Source organism: Chrysemys picta, chromosome 11 (genome assembly GCF_011386835.1).
Source record: "Chrysemys picta bellii isolate R12L10 chromosome 11, ASM1138683v2, whole genome shotgun sequence".
Taxonomy (NCBI): Eukaryota; Metazoa; Chordata; order Testudines; family Emydidae; genus Chrysemys; species Chrysemys picta.
In genome coordinates this window covers 38,972,944-38,997,750 of record NC_088801.1, presented here as the reverse complement: position 1 = coordinate 38,997,750, position 24,807 = coordinate 38,972,944, and the positions used below count along the sequence as shown (strand labels likewise).

The 24,807-nt window shown below is 44.4% G+C and overlaps 1 protein-coding gene across 5 annotated transcripts in view; it reads left to right on the top strand.

Moving 5' to 3' along the window:
* The window catches only part of TLK1 (tousled like kinase 1), a 163,477-nt gene extending 143,078 nt beyond the window's left edge, over nucleotides 1–20,399 (top strand). For 2 of the 5 annotated variants that reach the window (XM_065560762.1, XM_065560764.1), the window contains exons 19-21: nucleotides 13,440–13,551; nucleotides 13,885–13,992; nucleotides 18,648–20,399. In XM_065560762.1, coding sequence (XP_065416834.1) covers nucleotides 13,440–13,551; nucleotides 13,885–13,992; nucleotides 18,648–18,824 — 397 coding nt within the window. In that variant the 3' untranslated portion in view covers nucleotides 18,825–20,399. Of the gene's footprint in view, nucleotides 1–13,439; nucleotides 13,552–13,884; nucleotides 13,993–15,945; nucleotides 16,081–18,647 lie in introns of those variants that run through there. The other 3 variants (XM_065560763.1, XR_010591303.1, XR_010591304.1) reach the window with 3 other exon arrangements.
* Nucleotides 20,400–24,807: the final 4,408 nt, after the last annotated feature.

The following is a 24,807-nucleotide window of genomic DNA, read 5'->3' as shown; positions in this document are numbered from 1 at the left end:
GGACGCTATTTTTAGCACAAAAAGGAGGACATGTCCAGGTAAATCCGGACGAATGGTAACCCTAATGCTGGGTCATCATCCAAGATTGCTATAATATGAACTATATGGCAGAATGCAATAGGGGGACATACAGTTCTCCCCCAAGGAGTTCAGTCACAAATTTAATTAATGCATTATTTTTTTAACCAGCGTCATCAGCATGGAAACATGTTCTCTGGACTGTTGGCCAAAGTATGATGGTGCATACGAATGTTTAGCATACCTGGCACATAAATATCTTGCAATGCTGACTACAGAAGTGCCATGCATACATCTGTTCTCACTTTCAGGTGATGTAGATAATAAGTGGGCAGCATTATCTCCCGTAAATGTAAACAAACTTGTTTGTCTTAGCGATTGTGTGAACAAAAAGTAGGACTGAGCAGACTTGTAGGCTCTAAAGTTGTACATTGTTTTGGTTTTGAGTGAAGTTGTGTAACAAAAATCTACATTTGTAAGTTGTGCTTTCACGTGAAAGAGATTGCACTATGGTACTCGTATGAGGTGAATTGAAAAATACTATTACTTTTGTTTATCATTTTTACAGTGCAAATATTTGTAATAAAAATAATATAAAGTGAGTACTATACACTTTGTATTCTGTGTTGTAATTGAAATCAATATATTTTAAAATGTAGAAAATAATCCAAAATATTTAATAAATGTCAATTGGTATTCTATTGTTTAACAGTGAAATTAAAACTGCAATTAATAGCGATGAATTTTTTTGAGTTAATCGCATGAGTTAACTACGATTAATCGACAACCCCAAAAGAAACCCCAAGGTCACCACCAGTCTGACCTAAAGGAAAATTCCTTCTTGACCCCATATGACGATCAGTTAGACCATGAGCATGTAAGCAAGAACCAATCATCCAAGCACCTGGGAGAGACAGAGAATGCTTGGTGCTTCCTTAGAGCCCTGCCCAATATCTCATTTCCAGCTGTGGGTCCTCCTTGATGCTTTAAAGAAAGGAGATAAAAACACCCACCCAGAACATACTGGGGGGGGGGAGAAATAATCCCTTCCTGACTTCTGCTGGTTGCCAGGTGAAACCCTGAAGCATGAGCTTCAGATGCATCAGGCATAAACCAAAAGTGAACCCCAGAGTAATTGAGCCCTTCCCCTAACATCACGAGCGCCTCATCATACAGTAGCTCTCATAAATTTGTTCTGCTTTCTCTTAAAAATGAAGTTGCTTGCCCCACAACTCCTTTTGGGAGGCTGTTACAGAACCTCATCCCTCTGACAGTTAGAAATCTTCTTCTGATTTCCAGCCTGAATTTGTTCATGGGCAGTTTATATATGCTTGTTCTTGTGCCAGCATTGTCCTTCAGTTTAAATAGCTCTTTACCTCCCTGAGAGCAATCATATCCCCTAATGTATTTATAGAGAGCAATTATATCTCCCCTCAGCCTTCATTTTGCTAGACTAAACAAGCCGTGTTTTCCCAGTCTCCTCTCATAAGATGGGTGCTCCATTCCCCTTATCTTCCTACTAGCTCTTCTCTGCACCTGCTTTAGTTTAAATTAATCTTTCTTGAACATGAGTGACCAGAATCGTACCAGTATTCCAAATTAAGTTTTACCAGTGCATTACACAATGGATTAATACTACTTTATCTCTACTGAAAATGCTTCACCTGATACTTCCTAGGATCACATTTGCCTTTTTCACCGTACATCACAGTGGTGGCTCATAATCATCCTGTGATAGACCCACACATCCAGGGCTTTCTCCTCCTCTGTTACTTCCAACTGATGAGCCCCCAACTGAAGCAGAAATTCTTATTATTGGACCCTGAGTGAATGACTTTGCATTTTGTACCATTGAATTTCATCCCATTTCTGTCACTCCAGTCTTCAAGATCATCCAGATATTCCTGTATAACATTCCAGTCTTCCTCTGTATTGACAATGCCTCCCAGCTTTGTATCATCAGCAAATGTTATCAGCACACTTATACTTTTTGTGCCAAGTCATTAATAAAAATGTTGATTGGCCCCAAGACTAACTTTGAGGAACTCCACTAGTAATCTCCCTCTAGTCCAGTAATTCACCTTTTAGCATAACCCACTGCATTTTCCCCTTCAGCCAATTTCTTATCCACCTTACAACACTTGTACTGATCTCTGTCTTTCCTAATTTAAGAAATAATTTCCCATGTGATACTGTTGTCACATGCTTTACTGAAGTCCAAGTGTATTAGGTTTACTGCACTTCCCTTATCTAAAAAATCAGTTATTTTCTCAAAGAAGGAAATCAGGTCAGTCTATCATGTTAACCCTTATTACATTACATCCCCTTTACCATTTACCTCTATGAATGTAATTACTCTTTCCTTCACAACTTGATCTAAAACCTTGCATATTACTTAAGTCAGACTAACAGGTCTGTAAATGCCAGATCACTTGTTTTCCCTTTCTTAAATATAGATATGATGTTAGCTATTTTCCAGTCATATAGTATTACCCCTAAATAGATAGATTTATTAAATATCCTTGCTACCGGGCTAGCAATGTCATGTGTCAGTTGTTTCAGTGTTCTGGGATGGAAGTTATCTGGTCCCCCTGATTCGAGCATAATAAGATCTTTAAGTTTTCTTCCACCTGAGATGTAGTAATTTCCATTTCTTGACACTCATTTCCATCACATGTACATATTCTGTATTGTCATCCTTACTGAAAACTGAAGCAAATTATTTGTTTTGTTTTTGAGCTGTATCTAGATTATCTTTAATCTTCTTCCCATCCACACTGCATAATGGCCCAACCTCGTCCTTCCATAGTCTCTCTTTATTTATATAACTAAAAAACTTATTTTTCTTCTTCGAGTGATTGTTCACGTCCATTACACATTAGGTGTACGCGCGCCGCGTGCACGGACGTCGGAAACTTTTCCCCTTAGCGGCTCCCGTCGGGCCGGCAGGGCCCCCTCCCTCCCGCCAGAGCGGCGCCCCGCTCTAGGGTATATATATCCCTGCCGACCCGACCCCTCCAGTTCCTTCTTACCGTCCGTGGCGGCGTTGGAACAACTCTGTCTCTCGTCTGAGAGTGTCCCTTAGCATAGTCATTAGTGTTATCTACAATAGTTATCAGTTATTTAGTAGTTAGTGTTGAGCTTAGTAGTTAACAGCTCATTAGGTACTTAAAGTTCCTGCCGTGGTTGCTTGGTCAACCCCGGCACCGGCCCTGGGCGGCGGGGCATGCCGCACGCCCAAGGCTTCAAGGCTTGTGCCACGTGCCTTAAGCCTATGCCATTGAGAGACCCCCATGACTCGTGTCTCCGCTGCCTGGGGGAAGCTCACCAGAAAGAGCGCTGCAAGATCTGGAAGGCCTTTAAGCCCAGAACTAAGAAAGAAAGAGACTTTCGCCTCAAGCAGCTGCTCATGGAGACGGCGTTACAGCCCTCCATTTCGGCGGCACCGTCTGCCTCAGTGCGGAGCGCCCCGGCATCGGTGCGGGAACCGGCGCCGGCGGGTCACTCGAAGCCCACGGCACCGACCCAACGGGGGCATGTACGGCACCGGTCGTCTTCGCCGACAAAATCGAAGGGCCAACCCAAGGCCCGAGGACGCTCCCCGCATAAGAGGGTAGCGCCGGCGAAGACCTCGAGTGCGCCCAAGGCTGGCACGGCCCCGGCACAGGCCCCGGTAGTGGCTCCGGCGCCGAAAGGCCCGTCGAGCCCCGGGATAGGCGCGTCGAGTGAGGAAGAAGGGCTGGAGGAGCTCTTGGAACAGCCCTCCACTCCGGACACATTTGAGGCAGCAAAGGACCTCATTGCATTGTCCGTTGAGGGCCCTCCACAAACTGAGGACGCTCCACCGAGACTGCCACACAGAGGCAAGCCGGCGATGGTGCGCCCATCACGGTAGCCATCTCGGCACCGTTCAAGGCACCGGTCCCGGTCGAGCTCCGCCTCGGTGGACTCCCGGTTGCCCTCCGCGCAGAAAGCGCCGCAGCAGTCGGGCCTCAGTAAGCGGTCGGCACCGACTCAGAAGCCATACTCGAGTCGGCACCGGGATGCGTCAACGGTACGTTCCCCGAGACCGACCACCCGTAGTCGTTCCCAGTCCCGTGGTCACCAGTACCGATCCAGGTCCAGGTCGGCGAGACGCTGCTCCAGGTCCTGGTCGCGGAGGCGCTACTCCCCATACCCGGACCGGCACCGTTCTACGGCTCCGCCGTGGCCTTCCAGATCACCGTCCGTGGTGTCGGAGACTGACTTGGGCCGGTACGGCGGGTATGCCCATAGGGCACAGGCTAGTAGGGACTACGAAGCCTCTGGCCATCCCCAATGGGGCCAACCAAGCCAATGGCCGTTCTGGACACCCTGGGCCTACCACCAGCAAGGGCCCCCATCCAGGACCTCGAGATCCGGGCCATCGGGGTACCGATCCCGCTCTCCGCGGTACCGCCTGCCCTCTCACGAGGAGGCAACGGTCTCTAGACCGCAGGAGCGGGAGGGAGTGGACTCGGCACCGAGCTCAGTACCGTCCCAGTCCCACACCGTGGGACAGGCCCCAGAGGAACAACCAGGCGATGAAGGGTTGCAGGAAGGTGAGGATGGACAAAAGGCCCCGACCTCTTCCTCCTCGCCGGACGAGGCAGTAGCAGGCACGACAGTGTCCGGCCCTCCCCCGATTGATCATCGGGCGCACCAAGACCTGCTTCGCCGGGTAGCCCTCAATCTGGGCTTGCAAGCGGAGGAGACTGTAGAACAGGAGGACCCCATGGTCGACATCCTGAGCCCGGAGGGGCCCTCCAGAGTCGCTCTCCCGATTATACGGACAGTCCAGTCCAACTATAAGACGGTGTGGCAAACGCCGGCCTCCAGTGCACCAACTGCAAACGGCGTGGAGAGAAAATACTTCGCCCCGTCAAGAGGGTTTGACTTCCTCTTTTTACACCCGTCTCCTTGTTCGCTGGTGGTCTCGGCGGTCAACGAGCGAGAGCGTCATGGCCAGCAAGCCCCTGCGCCCAGGGGCAAGGAGGCAAAACAATTGGACTTATTCGGAAGGAAAGTCTATTCGTCTGGGGGCCTCCAGCTGAGGATCGCTAATCAGCAGGCGATTCTAAATAGGCACAATTTTAATTCTTGGGCATCAGTCTCCAAGTTCAAAGACTCCCTACCTCAGGACGCACATCCTGAGTTCACGGCCCTGGTGTTCAAGTTGCAGTGGGGGAGGTCCAGGTTGGATATCAGGAAAAACTATTTCACTAGGAGGGTGGTGAAACACTGGAATGCGTTACCTAGGGAGGTGGTGGAGTCTCCTTCCTTGGAGGTTTTTAAGGCCCGGCTTGACAAAGCCCTGGCTGGGATGATTTAGCTGGGAATTGGTCCTGCTTTGAGCAGGGGGTTGGACTAGATGACCTCTTGAGGTCCCTTCCAACTCTGATATTCTATGATTCTATGATTCTATGAATGGCGGTGGCCAAGACCTCATTGCAGGCCTCCCTCGATTCAGCCGACGCAGCGGCTAGAACAATCGCGTCAGGGGTAGTGATGAGGCGTTCGGCATGGTTACAGGCTTCAGGCCTTCCGCCAGAGGTGCAGACCACCCTGCAGGACCTCCCGTTTGAAGGTTCGGGCTTGTTCTCCGACCAAACGGACGCCAGGCTACATAGCCTTAAGGACTCGCGAGCAACCCTAAAGTCATTAGGAATGCATACCCCGGTGACGCAGCGCAAGCCCTTTAAGCCTCAACCACCACAGAGGCAGTACCACCCTCGCCCTCGGCACGAACAGTACCGCCGTCGTGGCAGGGATAACAGGCGGAGACGTAACAATACGCCTAACCAGAGCCAAGGTCACGGCCAGGGCAAGCCGCAGCCAGGGAACAAACCAGGCTTTTGAAGTTACGCTCGAGGACAGCGTACCACATTCCATACCGGATCCTCCTCTGAGTTTCAAGGACCGCCTGTCCCATTTCTACCGGGCATGGTCGCGCATAACATCGGACCGCTGGGTCCTGCGCACAGTGAAGGCGGGCTATACCCTCCAGTTTTCCTCGCCCCTCCCCCCCCGCCATCCCCCTTCCCCGTCCCTCTTCAGGGACCCCTCTCACGAGCCACTTCTCATGCAGGAGGTACAGACCCTTCTCACAGTAGGAGCAGTGGAAGAGGTCCCACCAGACCTAAGGGGAAAAGGATTCTACTCCAGGTACTTCCTGATTCCCAAGGCAAAAGGGGGCCTCCGTCCTATCTTGGACCTGCGCGACCTAAACAAGTTTCTGGTCAGAACGCGCTTCCGTATGGTCTCCCTTGGAACTATTATCCCATCCCTGGATCCGGGGGATTGGTACGCTGCCCTCGATATGAAAGATGCCTATTTTCACATCGCCATCAATCCGGCCCACAGGCGGTTCCTGCGCTTCACCGTCAACCAGCGCCATTTCCAATTTACAGTCCTGCCTTTTGGCCTGGCATCAGCACCACGAGTATTCACGAAATGCATGTCCGTGGTAGCAGCCTTCCTTCGGAAAAGAAGGATGCGCGTGTTCCCGTACTTGGACGACTGGCTCCTCGCGGGCAGGTCGGAGGCCGAGGTCCGCTCTCACGTGACGCTGGCTCTACAGATGTTCGGCAGGCTTGGCCTCCTGGTCAACGTACCCAAGTCCACGTTAGCTCCCACACAGAGACTGGACTTCATAGGTGCAGTCCTGGACTCGGTGACCGCGCGGGCAAGCCTCCCAGAGTCGCGGTTCCTGACAATTCAGAGGGCCGTAAGCTCAGTCCAGAAGTTCCCCACGACAACGGCAAGGTGTTGCATGCAGCTCCTGGGACACATGGCAGCCTGCACACATGTAGTCAGACATGCCCGCCTAAGGCTCCGGCCCTTGCAGTTGTGGTTTACCCAAACGTACCACCCCAACAGAGACCCCTTGGATCTGGTGGTGACGATCCCGGATCGGGTATTGGGCTCGCTCCGCTGGTGGCTCGATCAACAGCAGGTCTGCGAAGGGATCCCCTTCGCTGCCCCACAGCCCACTCTGACGTTAGTAACGGATGCATCGGGCCTGGGTTGGGGGGCACACCTGGGGGAACTGCGGACCCAAGGCTTGTGGTCCAGGGAAGACAGGTTGCTTCACATCAATCTAAAGGAGCTGAGAGCGGTTCGCCTCGCCTGTCAGACCTTCCACACCACCATAGAAGGTCACAGCGTGGCAGTCCTGACGGACAACACTACCGCCATGTTCTATATAAACAAGCAGGGCGGGTCCCGGTCCTCTCCCCTCTGTCGCGAGGCACTCCAATTATGAGACTTCTGTATAGCCCATGCGATCCATCTTATTGCAACGTATCTCCCGGGGATCCAAAACGGGTTAGCGGACTGCCTCAGCCGATCCTACCAAATGCACGAATGGGCGTTGAGGCGGGACGTCCTGCATTCAATCTTCCGGAGGTGGGGCTTTCCCCGGGTGGATCTTTTCGCCACCAAGGACAACAGTCAATGCCCTCAGTTTTGCTCGTTTCAGAACCTCAGCCCGGGATCATTGGCAGATGCCTTCACGATTCCGTGGGGAGGGAGCCTGAGGTATGCCTTCCCTCCATTCCCGCTCATCCACAAGGTCCTCCTCAAGACCCGCAGGGACAGGGCGACAATTATACTCATCGCCCCGGCCTGGCCACGCCAGCATTGGTTCACGACCCTGCTGGAATTGTCCATAGCCGACCCGATCACCCTCCCCCTCCATCGCGACCTAGTCACACAAGACAGGGGTCGCCTGCTCCACCCGAACCTGTCATCGCTACATCTCACGGCGTGGTATCTCTCTGGCTGAACGATGCGGAACACAGGTGCTCTCACCAGGTTCAACAAATTCTCCTTAGTAGTAGGAAGCCCTCCACAAGAGCGACCTACCTGGCCAAATGGAAAAGGTTCTCCCACTGGTGCGAGCCTCAGCACATACAGCCTCTACAGGCCTCAGTTCCGTCGATCCTGGACTACTTACTACACCTCAAGCATCAGGGGCTTGCGCCCGCCTCGATTAAAGTGCATTTAGCTGCCATTTTGGCATTCCATCCGGGAGAGTTGGGAGTGTCAGTGTTCTCCAACCCCACAGTAGCCCGATTCCTCAAGGGGCTGGAGAGGGTGTTTCCCTACTCGCGCCCACCGGTCCCTGCGTGGAGTCTGAACCTAGTCCTAACTAAGCTCATGGGGCCCCCCTTTGAACCCCTAGCCACTTGCTCCCTCATGCACCTCTCGTGGAAGGTGGCGTTTCTCGTGGCCATCACATCGGCCAGGAGGGTATCGGAATTGAGGGCCCTCACTTCAGAACCCCCTTATACAGTTTTTCATAAGGATAAGGTGCAACTGAGGCCGCACCCCAAATTCCTCCCGAAAGTGGTCTCGCAGTTTCACATGGGACAGGACATTTGTCTACCGGTGTTCTTCCCTAAACCCCATACGGACCCTCATCACCGCAGCCTACATACCCTCGATGTTCGAAGGGCATTGGCGTTTTACCTGGAGCGGACCAGGTCGTTCCGCAGAACACCTCAGCTGTTTATTGCCATTGCGGAACGTATGAGAGGCCTGCCTATCTCGACACAGCGCTTATCGGCGTGGATTGTGCATTGTATACGCACATGTTATGAGCTCGCCAATGTTCCGGCCCCAGAGATCCGGGCCCACTCGACTAGGGCCCAAGCGTCCTCGACGGCCTTCTTGGCGCAGGTCCCTATCCAGGAAATCTGTAAAGCGGCCACCTGGTCGTCCGTACATACGTTCACAGCCCACTACGCGATCCACCATCAGACCAGAGAGGACGCGGTGGTCGGACGGGCTGTGCTACGGTCAGTTGTACCTTGACTCCTACCCACCTCCAATGGTAAGCTTGGGAATCACCTAATGTGTAATGGACGTGAACAATCACTCGAAGAAGAAAGAACGGTTACTTACCTTCTGTAACTGTTGTTCTTCGAGATGTGTTGTTCACGTCCATTACACTTCCCACCCTCCTTCCCCTCTGTCGGAGTCTCCGGCAAGAAGGAACCGGAGGGGTCGGGTCAGCAGGGATATATATACCCTAGAGCGGGGCGCTGCTCTGGCGGGAGGGAGGGGGCCCTGCCGGCCCGACGGGAGCCGCTAAGGGAAAAAGTTTCCGACGTCCGTGCACGCGGCGCGCGTACACCTAATGTGTAATGGACGTGAACAACACATCTCGAAGAACAACAGTTACAGAAGGTAAGTAACCGTTCTATTTTAAATGTCCACAGCAAGAGCTAATTCAGCTTGACTTTTGGTAATTCTTGCTTTACTCCTACTTTTTCTAACCTCCACAATATAGATTTTTTTGCTGATCAACCCCTTTTCTTATTCCCTATAGGTTCTCTGCTTACTTTATTACACCTAATAAACTTTTTAGGTGGTTATTCATCCAGCTGGGTCTGTAGCCTTTCCCTACAAGTTCTTTTCCCTTTTCTTATGATGCAAATTTCAGATAGTTTTGTATAGTTGATTTGAAGAAATTCCCACCCACCTCCATATTTGTTTTTTCTGCTCTTCAGTACAGTTGATGTCTTTAACTAATTCTTTTAATTGACCAAAGTCTGCCCTTTTACAATAAAAAATCATAGTTGACAACCTGGTTTTGATTATCTTTTCATTTAATTTAAATTGAATCAGCCCATGATCACTCGATCCAAGGTTATTTCTTATGACTAGCTCTTCCTTGATGTCCTCACTACTTACCAAAAGCAAGTCTAAAATTGCATCAACTCTTGTTGGTTCAGTGATGATTTGAGGAAGAAAACTGTCATCTATCACATCCAGGATTACATGGGTCTTACCAGTTTTTGTAGCATTTATTCTCCAACTTTACCATTCCTAAAAGTATTTGTCTCTAATAATATTGGAGATCTCTGTAGTAGGAAACACCCTCGCTCTTGAAGACTGAGGATTTTAGCAGCTGTAGGGCAGGGAACAGCCAGCCTGAGATACCCCAAACAGGGAAATTATACTCTCTCCCTCCCTCCTGCATCCTAACTTCAATAGGTAGGTAGGAGACCCAGAGACATCCCACCAGTGTATCTGTTGGGTGGAAATGAAGGCGGGGTATAAACCATCTCTTCTCTCTCATGCACTCGGGCTCTTTTACAAAAAGCTGTAATGATAGAACTGCCTGCAGAACAGGAAAAGCAGTGAGCATTGTCATTGTCTATAGAAACTTCCTGGCTGGGATTTGTTCTCCCCAGTCCCTCCCTGTTCTGATGGGGCTTTTGGCTTTTCTGCTTTTTGCCACAGCAGCCCGTCAATCCTGCTAGTGAGTTTGAAGAGTAAGTAGGAGGGTAGTGTTGGCCAGCTCATTATCTGCCAACTCTTCTGAGCACTTAGCCTCTTTTCATTAGTTTACCTGCAGTAAGGAAAGAAGTCAGGGGCTCAAACTTAATTTTAAACAGAAACGTCAACACTGTACCTAACAGTTCTGTAGCTTTTTCTGTTTACTAAGTTTTACATAATAGAATTTGTTTTTACCTTTTTCTTTAGCTAACAAAACACAGAACCCACCCCTAGGAAATTATACACAAACCCCCCCACATTAAAAAAACATAATTTAGGTTGCAAAGTCAAGCACTCAGTAGTTAGGAAACACTATACCTATTTGGCAGGGGGAGGAAGGTGAGAGAGAGAGACGCACACATTAATATTTGGAAATATTTATGCCAAATGAAAATGTTAAATAATATGGATGTGATAGAATTATTTTCACTAATTGTGATATCTCTCTACAACTTGCTTTTGACTTTTTCACTTTCTAGTCACCGTGTCAGGCTAAAAGTGTTCTCTAGTTCACAACGCTATATATCTTGTGTAAATATTTCTATGTATACATTATTTTGTTTCATTAATGTTTCGGCTTGGCCCTATGTTTTGGTATAATTTATCATATGCTGTGATTCATCTTTTAAAATTATTGATATATTAATGTTCTGTTACTAGCATAATAATGCCTGTAGTCATTTATACTATAAATACACACAAAATCAGCTGACAAAATTTTCAATCTTGGGAGCCTAAAGTTGGGTGCTTAATTCCATATTTAGGAGCTTAAATAAGTGGCTTTATTTTTAGAGATATTAGACACCTTGAACTGTTTCTGATGTTGTATCTACTTAAGACTCTCAATATTTATTTAGGAGCGTAACTTTAGGGGGTCTATGTTATAAAATTTTGGTCCTTGGCCTCTAACTAGTCTAAAATGCCATGTGCAATAATTACATTATAAATTAATACAAATGCTAAAAATAGTAGGGTCCATGACCTTCATACCACTACTAAGTTTCAACATATCACATTGCTAAAATAATGGGATTTTCTTTAGAAACTAGCTGTTTTCTGTCTCCGAGTATATCTCGAAACGGTTGATTCATAGAAGGAAATGCTGTAAGATAATTTGAAGTGGGAGTTATTTTATAAGGAATTTATATAAATTGTCATGTACAGAAGCTGAATGTCTATGTTCATTGTATCTCTTGTAAACTATTCACTACCTACTGCAGGGCTGGCTCTAGGCACCAGTGCTCCAAGCATGTGCTTGGGGCGGCACTTCCCAAGGGGCAGCACTCCGGCCCCTCCCCCTTCTTTTTTTTTTTTTTTTCTTTTTTTTTGCTTGGGGCAGCAAAAAGCCAGGAGCCGGCCCTGGTCATAGCCCTGCCACTGGAGAGCCAGAGCATTGTCCCCTGGAGCCAAGCCCGGGCTGCGGCGGCGAGAGGGGCTCCCGGAGTGTGTGAGGAGCCGGGGAGGGAGGGAAGCGGGGCCCGGAATGCAGGGAGGGAGGAGGGGTCCTGCTGCCACCACCGCTGTCTCCCCAGGGCAGTGCGGCGTTTCCCCGCCCGAGTAGGCTGTGCAGGGCGCCGCCGAGCTGGGCAGGGGGCGCGGATCCCGGCTCGCTCGCTGATGGGGCGAGTGGCTGAGCAGCCCCAGCTACTAGGGAGCTGCCCCCTCCTGCCCCTGGACCCAGCCCACTGTACACCCCCCCCCCCCGCCTCAGCCCCACGCTGCTTGCCCTGGGCCCTCACAGCACCGGGGGTGGGGAAAGGCAGAGCCCGGCTCCGAGCGGGGCAGCAGGAGATACTGCCCCGCCGGGGGACCCCCGCGGCTCGGGCACCTGGGGGTCAGTGTCCATCCTCTCGGCTCTGCCTGCACGGGGCTGGGGAAGCAGCTGTCAGCGCCTGCCCCTCTCAGCCCTTGCACCCCCCATCCCGCTCGCAGCCTCTTCACTTGTACCTCCCCCCCATCGCTCCTTCGCTGCACCCCCTCCCCTTGTACTCTCCCTTCACCTGCACCTTTCCCCTTGTACCCTCCCCCAGCCCTCTCCTCCTGCACCTCCCCCTTCCCCTGCACCTCTTCTCCCACAACCCTCCTGATACCCTCTCTACTCCTCCACCCTCCTCTGCGAGTACATCACATACTTCTCTGCCAGTGTAGAGCCCCCAAGCACCCCCACATCCGCTCCTCTGCCTGAACCCTCTTTACTAGATCCCCATCCTTTCCAGGTACAGGGTTTGAGGGTTAGTCCCTGTGCCTTCCATGTGCATTTGGAGCACTAAAGATGGAGTTGCGGGGGATGGGGGGTGCCGAGATTTATACTAAAGTGAAATAAAAATAGGAGAAACGCTTTGATCCCCACTGCAAGTGTAAACGGGGATTGCTGTGGTGAATGAGGAGATCACGTTTGTAGGGGTGGGGAGCCCAGGGCTGGGGCAGCAGGGGGTGTGGGTGGGGGAGGGCACTGGAGTGGGGGGCAGCCAAATTTTTTTTTGCTTGGGGCGGCAAAAAACCTAGAGCCGGCCCTGACCTACTATATGGTGTATTTTCATTTCATTGATATACAGTACATTGCAGCAGGTCATCAAGTGTGAAGAAGGGACAGTAATGAAAGGGTTACATAAGCTTTAATGTTGATAGATGTGAAGTACTGTAAAGTCGTTTTTAACGTTTTTGCTTCTATAATAAGTAGAAAACAATCTTGTGATTTACACAGACGTTTCAATAAATACATATTTAATTTATTTACCTCCTGTGAGAATAGGCAACTAAAAGAGAGGAGTATATATCCAGTCTAGGGCCCCAATCTCTAAATCTCAGGCAGTAGTTATTTTTCCCACTCCTAGGAATATGAGATAAATAAAATAGACCCTATTCTTTAACATTAACTTCGCTTTCTAAAAATTGAAATCTCACTATATGGTTGATTAGCTCTATTATCTGTGTCTGACACTATAAAATATGGAAAATTACAATGTCACTCTTGATTTAAAAAAAAACAAACACAGACTTGAAATAACTGTACCAGTGTTAAGAAATCAGGTGCAGTCAGATGTATAACTTTGTGTTTGAACATGATATAAAGATTGTGGGTTTACTTGCAGTGACAGAAGGTTTTGGTTTTACAGGTACTTGCCTCCAGAGTGTTTTGTAGTTGGCAAAGAGCCACCAAAGATTTCAAACAAGGTTGATGTATGGTCAGTTGGAGTAATCTTTTTCCAGTGTCTTTATGGAAGAAAGGTGAGACAAAATGTGTTTAAAAACCTTGTACAGCTTTAAGACAAGCTTCTCTACGTATGTCTCCACTACGCACTGAAATTGTGGTCATAAAGACTTTGTTACTTCCGTTTCTGAACATTGATATTATGTTCGTTGATACCTCTTTCAAACAAGAGGTAGAGGAACAAATAGTCTAACCTGACATAAAAATGTCATTTTACTTAAAAGTGTTACTAGATATTTTTGTGAGCACACAGACAGTTTAAAATAACATAAATTAGAATGAAGATATGTTGTCACTGAAATTGATACCTGGATGCTTCATGAGGAAATTTATCTGAATTTATTTTTCAGCCATTTGGTCATAATCAATCACAACAAGATATCCTACAAGAAAACACAATATTAAAAGCCACAGAAGTCCAGTTCCCAGTTAAACCTGTTGTAAGCAATGAAGCCAAGGTAAATTTTCTTAGAACCTAATTGAGTAGCATGAAGCAAATACTAAATTTATTGATTGGTTTTAGAGTATTTACTATAGAAGCAAGATATAAAATTACCACTAATTTAAGAATATCATGTAAGTGGGAAAGACACAATGGACAGGTATTCCTGGTTACAGCCTCTCTTTACACTTTGAAATTATTTCAGTTTTTTGTACAATATATCTCTTTTGGAACTTATCCAAGATCAGATGCCCAAAAATAATCTGGGAAAGATTTACTTCATCATTTTACATTTACATAGTGCCTTTGTTCCAGAAGAACTCCAAGGTGCTTCAAACCAGGCCTTCCCAAAAACTCTCATCACTGATGCTGTCTGGTTTTGGTGTTTATTCCCTAGAAGACTCTGGCTGCCTCACTGTATTAGCTAATTAAGTCATTTCATTAAAATTTTGTTTTGTAACAGGCTGCTTCTGAAAATAGTGAATGTTTGTTACCTAGTTTACTCAATCTGAAGAACCAGCTTCACTGCTGGAATGCACTGGGAAAATGCCTTCTACCATTGCTCCCTTTGAAATTCATAATGTACCAGTCACATGAATTCTAGGCTGGTTAAGTAGTACATGTTCTCAAGATCAGATCAACTTCATGAGGGACAAGAATATCAAAATAGTTGGGCTGCCATAGAGCATGCAGGGCAGAGATCTGTACATTTAAAAAAACACATTATTTTGGGACTGGAAGAAATGTTTAACCCAGGGGTTCTCAAACTGGGGGTCGGGATCCCTCGGGGTCACAGGGTTATTACGGGGGAGGGAGGGTCGCGAGCTGTCAGCCTCCACCCTAAACCCCGCTTTGCCTCCAGCATTTATAATGGTGTTAAATATATAAAAAAGTGTTTTTAATTTATAAGGGGAGTCGCACTCAGAGGCTTGCTATGTGAAAGGGATCACCAGTACAAAAGTTTGAGAACCACTGGTCTAACCCCTTCTCCCTGGACATTCAAGATTCTACAGAGAAGTGAGGATAAAAGGAGATTCCAATGACTTTGGTGATTATAGCTGTGGACATCTGTACCATAAACTAGGTTCTAGAAATTGGGGGAGAAAATAAATCGGAGGTACTTGATTTAAAATTGTTCTTATGCATACTCTGGATATTAGTGACCCTGACTCAAGCAAAAGACTTGATGTTGGTTCAAAATAATGCTATAGGAAAACAATTGGGCACTACTTCCAGTGTTCCAAAACAATTAATGTAACAATGTAAGGAATACATCTTTTGGGATCCAAATGGTGTAGAAGTAGGAGCAATGTGGAATCTTGTTCAAATAAGTAAGATTCTGCCTCTGGAGGTTAAGAGGGCAAAGTAGACATAATTTAATAACTGTAGAGACTACTTTTCAAGAAGATGTGAAAATCTTTTTGGAATGAACCTTTTTGTTATGGTTTGCCTGCATACATTTCTGTTGGTGATATTCTTAAAAGGAATTTCATATTGAGCAAGTTACAGTTAGGGGGTCACATAAAGTTTATGTAGACATTTCAAGAAGAATTGTTTGTCCTGTAATTTTTGTTCTTGGTTTGGAAAAATTGGGTCTCTTGTATTCAGTTAATGGACACAGGCACATACAATAGGAGAACAGCATGTGACTGATAAGCTTACATTTTTTAATAGTTTATGCCCCATACCTTTTAGTTTGACCCTAATGTTTTTTTTGTGATTGAATTTATTGAAGGAAAACATGAGGCAACAGCTATTTAAATGTGGTTATAGTCAGAAAATGGCTATTTAAAACTGGCAATTTATTACCCTCTTTGTATTCTGAATAGTATTTGCTGCCATTAATGACAACAATTAATTGTTACTTATCTTTTACTGTTATTAGCATCAGTTAATCACAATACCTATATAAGAGCGATGCATTCTTTTCTGATATGTACACCAAGTGTAAACTAACATGCATTTGCAGACTTTCTATTGATGACAATGTGGAAGCAAGAAAGAAGTCAGATTGACAGACCTGGCAGTTGGAAAAAACACATTGTAAACTGAAAATTTGATCTAAAAATTATTGAGATTAAATAAACATGGATATTCTTGATGATATTTTTACAGTCAGTTTTCAGTGTGTGACTGCACTTTAAGATCCACATGTCATTTTCTTCCGATTTGTGTTTAGCTGTCTTTTGCATTATGTTATTGTTCCTACAGTGCTATAGGTACACAAAGATTTAAAAACAAAACCCTGCCCTAAGGACCTTGTAAACTACTTTCAGTAATTCATTTATTTTTTTAAATAAAATGTTAAAATGCTAAAATCCAAAAATGCCTAAGAACTGCTGAATATTAATATATAAACACATACATTTGCATGATTTTTTCCTTTATTTTCCAGTAGGAAAGTAACATATACTTTTATATAAAGACCTGCACTTACTGGATATGCAGTAGTTACAGTAAATTATGGTGAAACTGCTACGTCCGGTTTCTATGAAATTCGTATCACTAACAAATGCATGTTTTTCTTTGATCTTCAGTCTTTATTTTAGGACAAAGGGTAAAAAACTGAATTGCTTTATCAGGGAAAGGAGGATTTTTCCCTAATCTTCCCACAATCTAATTACTTAACTAAATACTAATTATTTTTTTCATGGTATGTTAATTAAATCCATAGCATTGTGTAACAGGATTAATGGCCTGTCTAAGAGGAAGCAGGGTCCAGTACGCATGCTGTCCAGTTGGGTTTAAGGGAAGGCCCTGGGGCCTTATAAAATGGGAGCTAGCAACAGGGGAAGGATGGCTACCCAGGACCTCTCTCAATCAAGGGAGGTAAGGGTGCTGGTAGAGGAAGCTGCAGGAGAGGCTGCAGAGAGAACGAGACTCCTGAAGGAGAGAGTAACTAGGGGAAAATCAGGACAGCAGCAGTGGAGGGTTGGCTGCTGACCCTCTCTCTGAGCCGGAGAGAGAGAGCTGAAGAAGGCTGAGCTCTAGTTAGGAAGGGCAGGTAGTGGCTGCTTGGTGCAGAGCAGATTTAGATAAAAGAACAGCTCCAGGATTGGATGAAGACACCAGAGCTGAGTATGAGCTTTTGTGTTGTGGTGATAGACTTTATTTTGGGACTTAGAGGATCATTTGTGTTAATGTTTTTAAGCTTTAACTTTTTGAATTTCAATGTCCACTGTTATTAAATTATTTTCTGATCCTCCCCCATGATTTTCCCCCAACTGTGAAACTTTAAATTAATTAAAAATTGGGGAAAAAAATGTTTAAAAATAAATATTATCCACGGATTTTTTTTTTAAATCACATTTTGTCAAGCCTGGTTATATAAGGTGGGGTAAGTAGGTTGGGGGCTGGGAATTAGCTGTGAGGGGATTTTCCAGACAACTTTTTTTAAATACAGGATGCTTAGAGGTACTGTGCTTTTCCAGCCTGGCATCCAGCACCATCAAGAGTAGCTTTGTGCTAGATTCCCTCACATCTAGGCAACCCAGTGTGATAAAACCTTCTTAACTTACAGAGGACAACTAGAATGGAGTAGTTTAATCAGCTTCTCATCTACTCTCCATCTGATTCACAGTAGAATTTCCTACAGTTTCCACAAAGGAAAGTTACAGAAATCTTCTACATTCTGAAGATGCTAATTTCTTTCATGCCATATGATCTTGTGAAAATATATTTGATTACACATTCAGTAATCTAGCACAGTTTGACAGCTACTTAATTTCACTACCACAGAGCCTCCCAAATTCAATCTTTCTAAAATGGACCAAGATGATTTCTTCCCCCCCACCCCTGGTGCCAATATCCTATTTCTGGAACATTTCCATAGCTATCCTCATTATTACAGAGAACATCACTAAATCTGCTAGAGAGAACAACCCTTCTAGCATCACTGAATGGAAAAATAAGCATGTATCTGGAAGGACCATAGAAACCCACTGGCTACACACTTAACATGCATGCTCTCTCTACATTCTCAGATTTCTCCTGCACTTGCTTCAATTTATTGATTGCAAATATTATTTCAAAACAGTAATGTGTTAAAGGATGTTTGTTTTCATGTAAAATGTGGATTCCATAGTTTTTGTCTGTTCATGAAGTTTTTCAGATAAGATTGATTTTTTTTTTTTTAAGTGACACTAGTTTTGTTGTTACATGCTGGCAGATTAACAAGTATGTTAACAAGTGCCATTGAGGAATGGTTGGCTTAAAGTCAAGAAGAGTAAGGGAAGAGCAGAGCACAGAAGCCGAACTTTAAATCAATATAGGTGGTGGAAAGGGTAGTGAAGAGGTTTTTCAGTTTTGCAATCCTTAAAATGAAAAAACCTTGTAGGCAAAAGAAGGAAGATTATCTTCAACATTGCTGTTACAAGCTAATATTGTCATAGAAATGCCAGAGGCCTCACTGAAAGTTGCCATAGAATTCTGTCTGCTCTGCATTTGCTGTACCCTTCCTACCATTTTGACATAAGTGTTGCAGAATTCTAGGGACCTACTAGTTCGTTACAAATTACATTGTTCTGCTGAATTGAGCTGCTTGAAAACAACAACTCTTCTAGAACTTCAAACTGTTTAGAACTTGTTAAATCAACTGGAGGAAGAATTGGCTCATAAGCAGCATTCATTTTATTTGGAAGAGTAGTAATTTTTTCCCCCCTGCTTTTCTAGGCCTTTATCAGACGCTGTTTAGCATACCGCAAAGAAGATCGATTTGATGTCCACCAGCTGGCTAATGATCCTTATCTTCTCCCTCACATGAGAAGATCAAATTCTTCAGGAAACTTACATATGACTGGGCTGGCAGCATCCCCTACGCCACCTACTTCAAGCATTATTTCGTACTGAAATTTCTCCAAGTGAAGACTGGCATGATATATTTATAGTTTCCAGATGCAGACTAGTTTGTGAGCATTTGAGTGTTTTTACACAGGACAACTTTGATTACTGTGTTTTCAGACTGAAGTCCTCCTGCTTAGTGTCCATTTGTTTGATGGGAATGGATCATGGACTGTGAATAAATATACCCTTCTGACTGTAACCTTTAAACATTGAAGAATGATACTGCTTGTTGCACACAAATCGATGTGCTGTGTTTAAGAGTAAAGAAAAGGTTTTGGGGTTTTTTGGGGAACACTGTAAATAATCTTTTTAATACTTATAAAGTACATTTGGTTGATACTGGAGAGTGCTAACATGAAGGGTAGTTTTTCATTATTTAAATAAGAAAAGTAATGGACAAATTTGAACACACAGGAAAGGTTCAGTGTCTGGACAAAAAAAACAAAAAAACAAAAAACCTACTTCCCAAGTGGTTGAAACCAAAGTAAGAAGTGAGTGTCACAGTTGTATTCTGTATAAAGCTTTTCTGAAAAAGTTATAATCTTTTGTTTGGCTATTTGGTCTTATTAAAGGCTGTACCTCAAAACCCATGTGTCCTCGTTTCACTGAGATTTGAAGGGTGATGCATAGTTTCTGGTACATTATCCCTCAAATAGCTAATTTTGAACCCATCTACATTCTTTAAATTTATTATACTTGTCACAAGTTTTGACAATGCTGCCACTTTCCAGGCCTTTGAGAAAAGTAAATGATAGCATATATCCAAGCGCAGACAGGTTATGTATGATGTTCTATGCAGGATAATGATGAATTCCCTTCTAATGCTATTGTAAATTGTTGTACAGAGGTCATATTTTTAGTTATTAAATTTCAGCCACTTATTCCTGTACAAATGTTTAAAGTATGGCTTTTTCTAATTGGATATTGTATTTTTTTTTAAGTCTCCTTGAAGGCGCTTTTAATTGCTGCTAAATTATGTTGCTTTTACTTTTGCAGAAGAATCAAATGACCTCCTTAAAGTGCAAGTCAGCTGTACGTTATAGAGAGATTAAAAGTAGATGATTCATTAACAATCAAGGCATGTAAAAGAAATCTGTGTTGGACATATACAGTACAGTTCTTTAAGTCAGTTTCTTGTGCTCTCAACCTGTGGAGCACATTGATACTAGATATAGAAGTTGTTCATGGTTATTTTCTATTTCTGGAAGTTCCTATCAACAAGGAAATGTTTCTTGTGGCTTGTACAGATATTTTAAAATGTGAAACATTTTCTAACTGCCTTGTATGGTAGAAATTTATTTTTCAGAACTCTCTCTCTTACATACATTATTCCTTTTACTGTCCCATTCATGATGCTGAATACCTAGATGTAATTTTGTCCATGCTGCAGAAAAAGGAGGCTGTATTACCACAGGTTTTCATTTAATATTGTACAGTTAAACTGTGGCTCTTGTTTTTGATGTTGCAAGCCATTTTGTTTTCATTGTACATAAAGATACATTAACTGTCTCTTTAAGATGCTGCTGAAATTGTAGAGAATGTAGCCAAAACAGTAATAAACAATGACAGTTGAAATTTCAAGTATGTATAAAGTTATTGCATCTGGGGAATCAGCTTGGCCACACCTCTCAGACACTGCTAAAAGCAATTATTTTGCTCACAAAAAAGCCAGTAGAACTTAAATCTTTAAATACTTGAAGGGTCCCAAAATATTTCAGACAACAGTGGTATTGAAGTAAATTGCTGCTGTTCTTTCTTACGGAGGCATTACTGTGGTGAGTGGGACTCATAGAAGTCATCTTAAGTGAAGGTTTCAAACTACTCTGTTTCCCACCGAAGAAAACATAACATTTTAGGTCCAAATAGTGGCTTTTCCTCCTCAGGTGTACAAGGAGTCCTCTCCCCATTGTACCATCCACACTGCAAAGACATAGCTGTTTCTCTTGCTCTCTGAGCTCAAGTGAGAATCGGGGCAGGGGTCATAGCTAGAAATATTCTAGATACTCTAAATGTTGTGTTACCTTCCCGCACCATGTCTGTACTGATGTCTTCAATTAAGTCAAGGACTATTTTTGCTTTACCAAAAAAAAAAAATACAGGACTGAGTAAATTGTATTGTTATTCAGATTGTGTTAATTATGTATTACATCTATTATATAGTAGTGCCTGGAAGGCCCTTGAATAAGATACAGCCTGTTCCTGCCCGAAAGAGCTTACAATTTTATGAATGTTGTTACCTAAAAATTAGTTTTCACACATACTGAGCCTCTGGAACATCATCTGCCCCGGGAAGAAGGAATTTGTTTGTTAATTACAAATTTAGCTTTATTCTGTATGGACAGCATGAGTTTTTCCTGATGTCAGTTCAGAATGTGAGATGATATGGTGGAACATATCATAATTGTTTGTTTTTCTGTATTTTGGAAGTTTTTATACCAAACATTTATACAGATCAGAGCCCTAGCTCTGTAACATATTCTATTCTTTTCACATAGCTTTATCATCCAGGTGACTTTTCTACATAGGCTCTTCCTAGCCACGTACCATAGAAAAGGTGCTGGGGGATGCGGGAAGAAAAAGCTACTTGATATGGGGAAAATGCAGAAACTTTAAAAATAAAGATATTTATCAGGAAAAGCACTGTAATATAGCTTTGATGATGTACCTAATAGAAGGTTGAGAATGAAGACTTGCTTTCCTATTACTGTACTGTTGTTTAATGGCCTAGACGTCAGTGTGTCCTGTCAATGACCGATGCCTGTTCAGTTTCTTTTCAACCCATTAGAAGGCAAATTTGTTTGACTTTTTACACCTCTTCCCCCAAAAGTTTATAATAGTAAAAATGATCCCTGGACTGGAGAAAGCTTTGGGATTCTTCAAGACTAAAGGTGTATAAATCTGGGAGAATACTAAACTGGCATAATATATTATTTTTACATATTCTTTCACTATGTACATGGAGTCATTTTATATTTGCAATAAGACAAACCAGTTTTATCTCAATTTAGTACCCTCTAGTGCAGTGGTTCTCAAACTTTTGTACTGGTGACCCCTTGCACATAGCAAGCCTCTGAATGCGACCCCCCCTTATAAATTAAAAACACTTTTTTATATATTTAACACCATTATAAATGCTGGAGGCAAAGCAGGGCTTGGGGTGGAGGCTGACAGCTCGCGACCCCGCATGTAATAACCTCATGATCCCCTGAAGGGTCCTGACCCCCAGTTTGAGAACCCCTGCTCTAGTGCCTAATGTTCAGTGGAGTATGTTTGGGGAGGAATTCTGTTTGTACTGACACTTGGAGCTTCAAGTGTAACTTGTGATAGAGAATGTCACATTCCTCTGATACTCTGCATGTGTATATTACTAATTAGTCGATATACATTTTAAAATTTTTACCTCGTATTGATCTGTCACTAAAATTTTTAGATCATCCTCTGAATTACAAGCAGAAAAAGAGAAATGAAATAAACATAGGCAATGTACTTTCATAATGAACCTAAGAAAAACAAGTCTAATAAATCTTAAAGTAGTCAGATATAGAATTTTTGCCTTCACCTAGAAGTGAAATGGGAGTGTCAATCAGAAAAGCTGCACATTGTTAGCTGTGGTTATAGTGTTCTGTTACAGGTCACATTAACCACAGTTAACAATAGTTGGCTTGTCTCACAAAACACCCTTTTCAAGCTCCTCAGAGATGCCAGAATAGTCTGTTTGGATACTAATATCAGATTTGTTCAAACCGCAGTGCAGAACATTATGTACCACATCTTATTGTACAGTCAGTTGTTAGACACAGTGTTCAGGAAAACTAGTTAATGTTTTAGTTTGCCCCAAGAACCTCAGCAATACCAGCAAGAAGACAGGAATTGTGTTGCGTTGCTGGCCTCCTGCCCAGATCCTATTGACTGCACACACTATGGCTATTAGTGAACTGCTGCATAATTAGTGGAGCTTTCAAGAATTACAAAGCTCTGAATGCTTTCGGTATGCAAGTCATGCATGATGCTAGGTGCAGAATCACTGATGTAACAGCAAGATTCCCTGGAGGATGCTATATTTTAGTTAGAATGAAACATAAAAATTAGCAACCCCTAAAGACTTAAGAGGTGTTGGTAAGGTGTGTTTAAAATTAAATACCCTTGATACATGCTATAAAGCTGTTAAGTAGCCATGATGTGCATTGATCAGACTTTACTAGCAATCTAGAAAAACAAAAACGGGGCAGAGGGTTGGAGGGGAATGGGTAAACTTGAGGGCCAAGAAAAATAACATGGGTGTGTCTCTACAAAGCTCACCTCAGCAGTATTGAACTGTCCTGTTTGTTACCAGGTGACAGTAAATACGAGCCAGATTCTGCCCTCAGTTTTTCCAGTGTAAATCCATGTAACCTCAGTAGAGTTACTCTAGATTTACATGGGTAGAATGTGGCTCATTTGTGTGCAAGACAGCAGCTACACCAAGCTGTCGTCTGAGACAGCATAGGATTCTTATGATCTTCAGATGTTAAAAAGATGTCACAGTGTTTAGGTGACGGGTAAGTGTTTACCATCCAGGATGGTGTCAACGCATAGAGTTATATGGGTTCTCATGGAGTCCTGCCATTTATGATCCTTATGTGGCCTATTTACTAATGTTGGCTGAGCTTGTTCCAGAATTTAAGTTTTTTTTCTTAAATATTCATTTTATTTTATTTGTACTAAGTAACAAAGGCAGGGGAAATACAAATGCATCAGCCAGAGAAACATTCATTGCTGGTGTCAAACAATAATCCATTGAGATGTTTCTCTTGTACAATGAAGATGGACACTAAGAGAGCTCCAGAGGTTGGTTAATCAGTTTATTGCATGTACCAATAAACAAGTATCTTTTTCCTTATTCTGATGGTGTCCATTCTTACAAGATGTCACCTCTGGTGCAGCTTTAGGAACCAGTGCTGTGTGTGTTTACTAGATAAATAGAAGTGATGGTTTAATGGCCTATGGATCTTAGGAGGGAGCTGATGGATTTTCCTGCATGGCTTATGCTGGAGTCACAGGAGTAAGAGTTCTGCAGGAAGATATGTTGGGAGAAGCGAAATCACAGGGAAATAATTCTTTTTTAAAATTATACCTTAAATTCAGAGAGTGAATATTTTCGGGGGTGGGTTGATTAATGGACTTGCATGGTGTTGAAAGGTCATTATTAGCACCACTTTGGTGCATGCGTGCTGTATATTCCACATATGCAGGGATTGAATTGCCATGGAAGAAGGAATCCTGCTGTTACCAGATTTGCCCGTTACTTTGGGGTATGCTCATTTATTAGGGTTATTTTTCTGGTGGGGGGGGGAGGGGGAAGATGTTCTGTAATTCTATCAATGTACTGCTTGAGTCACTTGTGTTCTCATACCGAGCTCTACTTCTCCCTTCTGCAAGTTCCCTCCCAATGGAGCTATCCTGCAGGCCCTAGGTTCCCCAGGGCTGGGTTCTTCCAGCCGCAGAATCAGATGAACACACACACATTAACAAAGCGTGTCTGAGAGAAGTGGGTTAATCAGCACTCCCAAGCTGACCCCTTATATGTTGCTTTAACATCGCTGCCCCTTCTCCCCACCCCCACATGGCGGCCCTGCTGGTAGGGACCCTACCAGCAGGGCCACCGATGGAGGAGGGGAAGCAAAAGGGATGACGTTAAAGTGCTGTGGCGGTGCTTTAACGTCATTGCCCCCTTTTGCCCCCACCCCCGGCCACTGATGGGGTGGGGGAGGGGAGAGGGACGGGACTGAGGCAGCTGTCCTGGGGCCGGAGATTTAAAAGGGCCCGGGGCTCCCAGCCGCTACTGCAGCAGTGGCCGGAGCCCCAGACCCTTTTAAATCGCCGCCAGAGCTCTGGGTGCTGCGGGCCGGGCAGCATTGTAGGGTCCTCTGCATACTATTGTTATACAAAAAAGAAGCTCAAGTCTAAATTTCACAATCTGGGCTTCATTCCCAGCTCAGCCATAGACTTT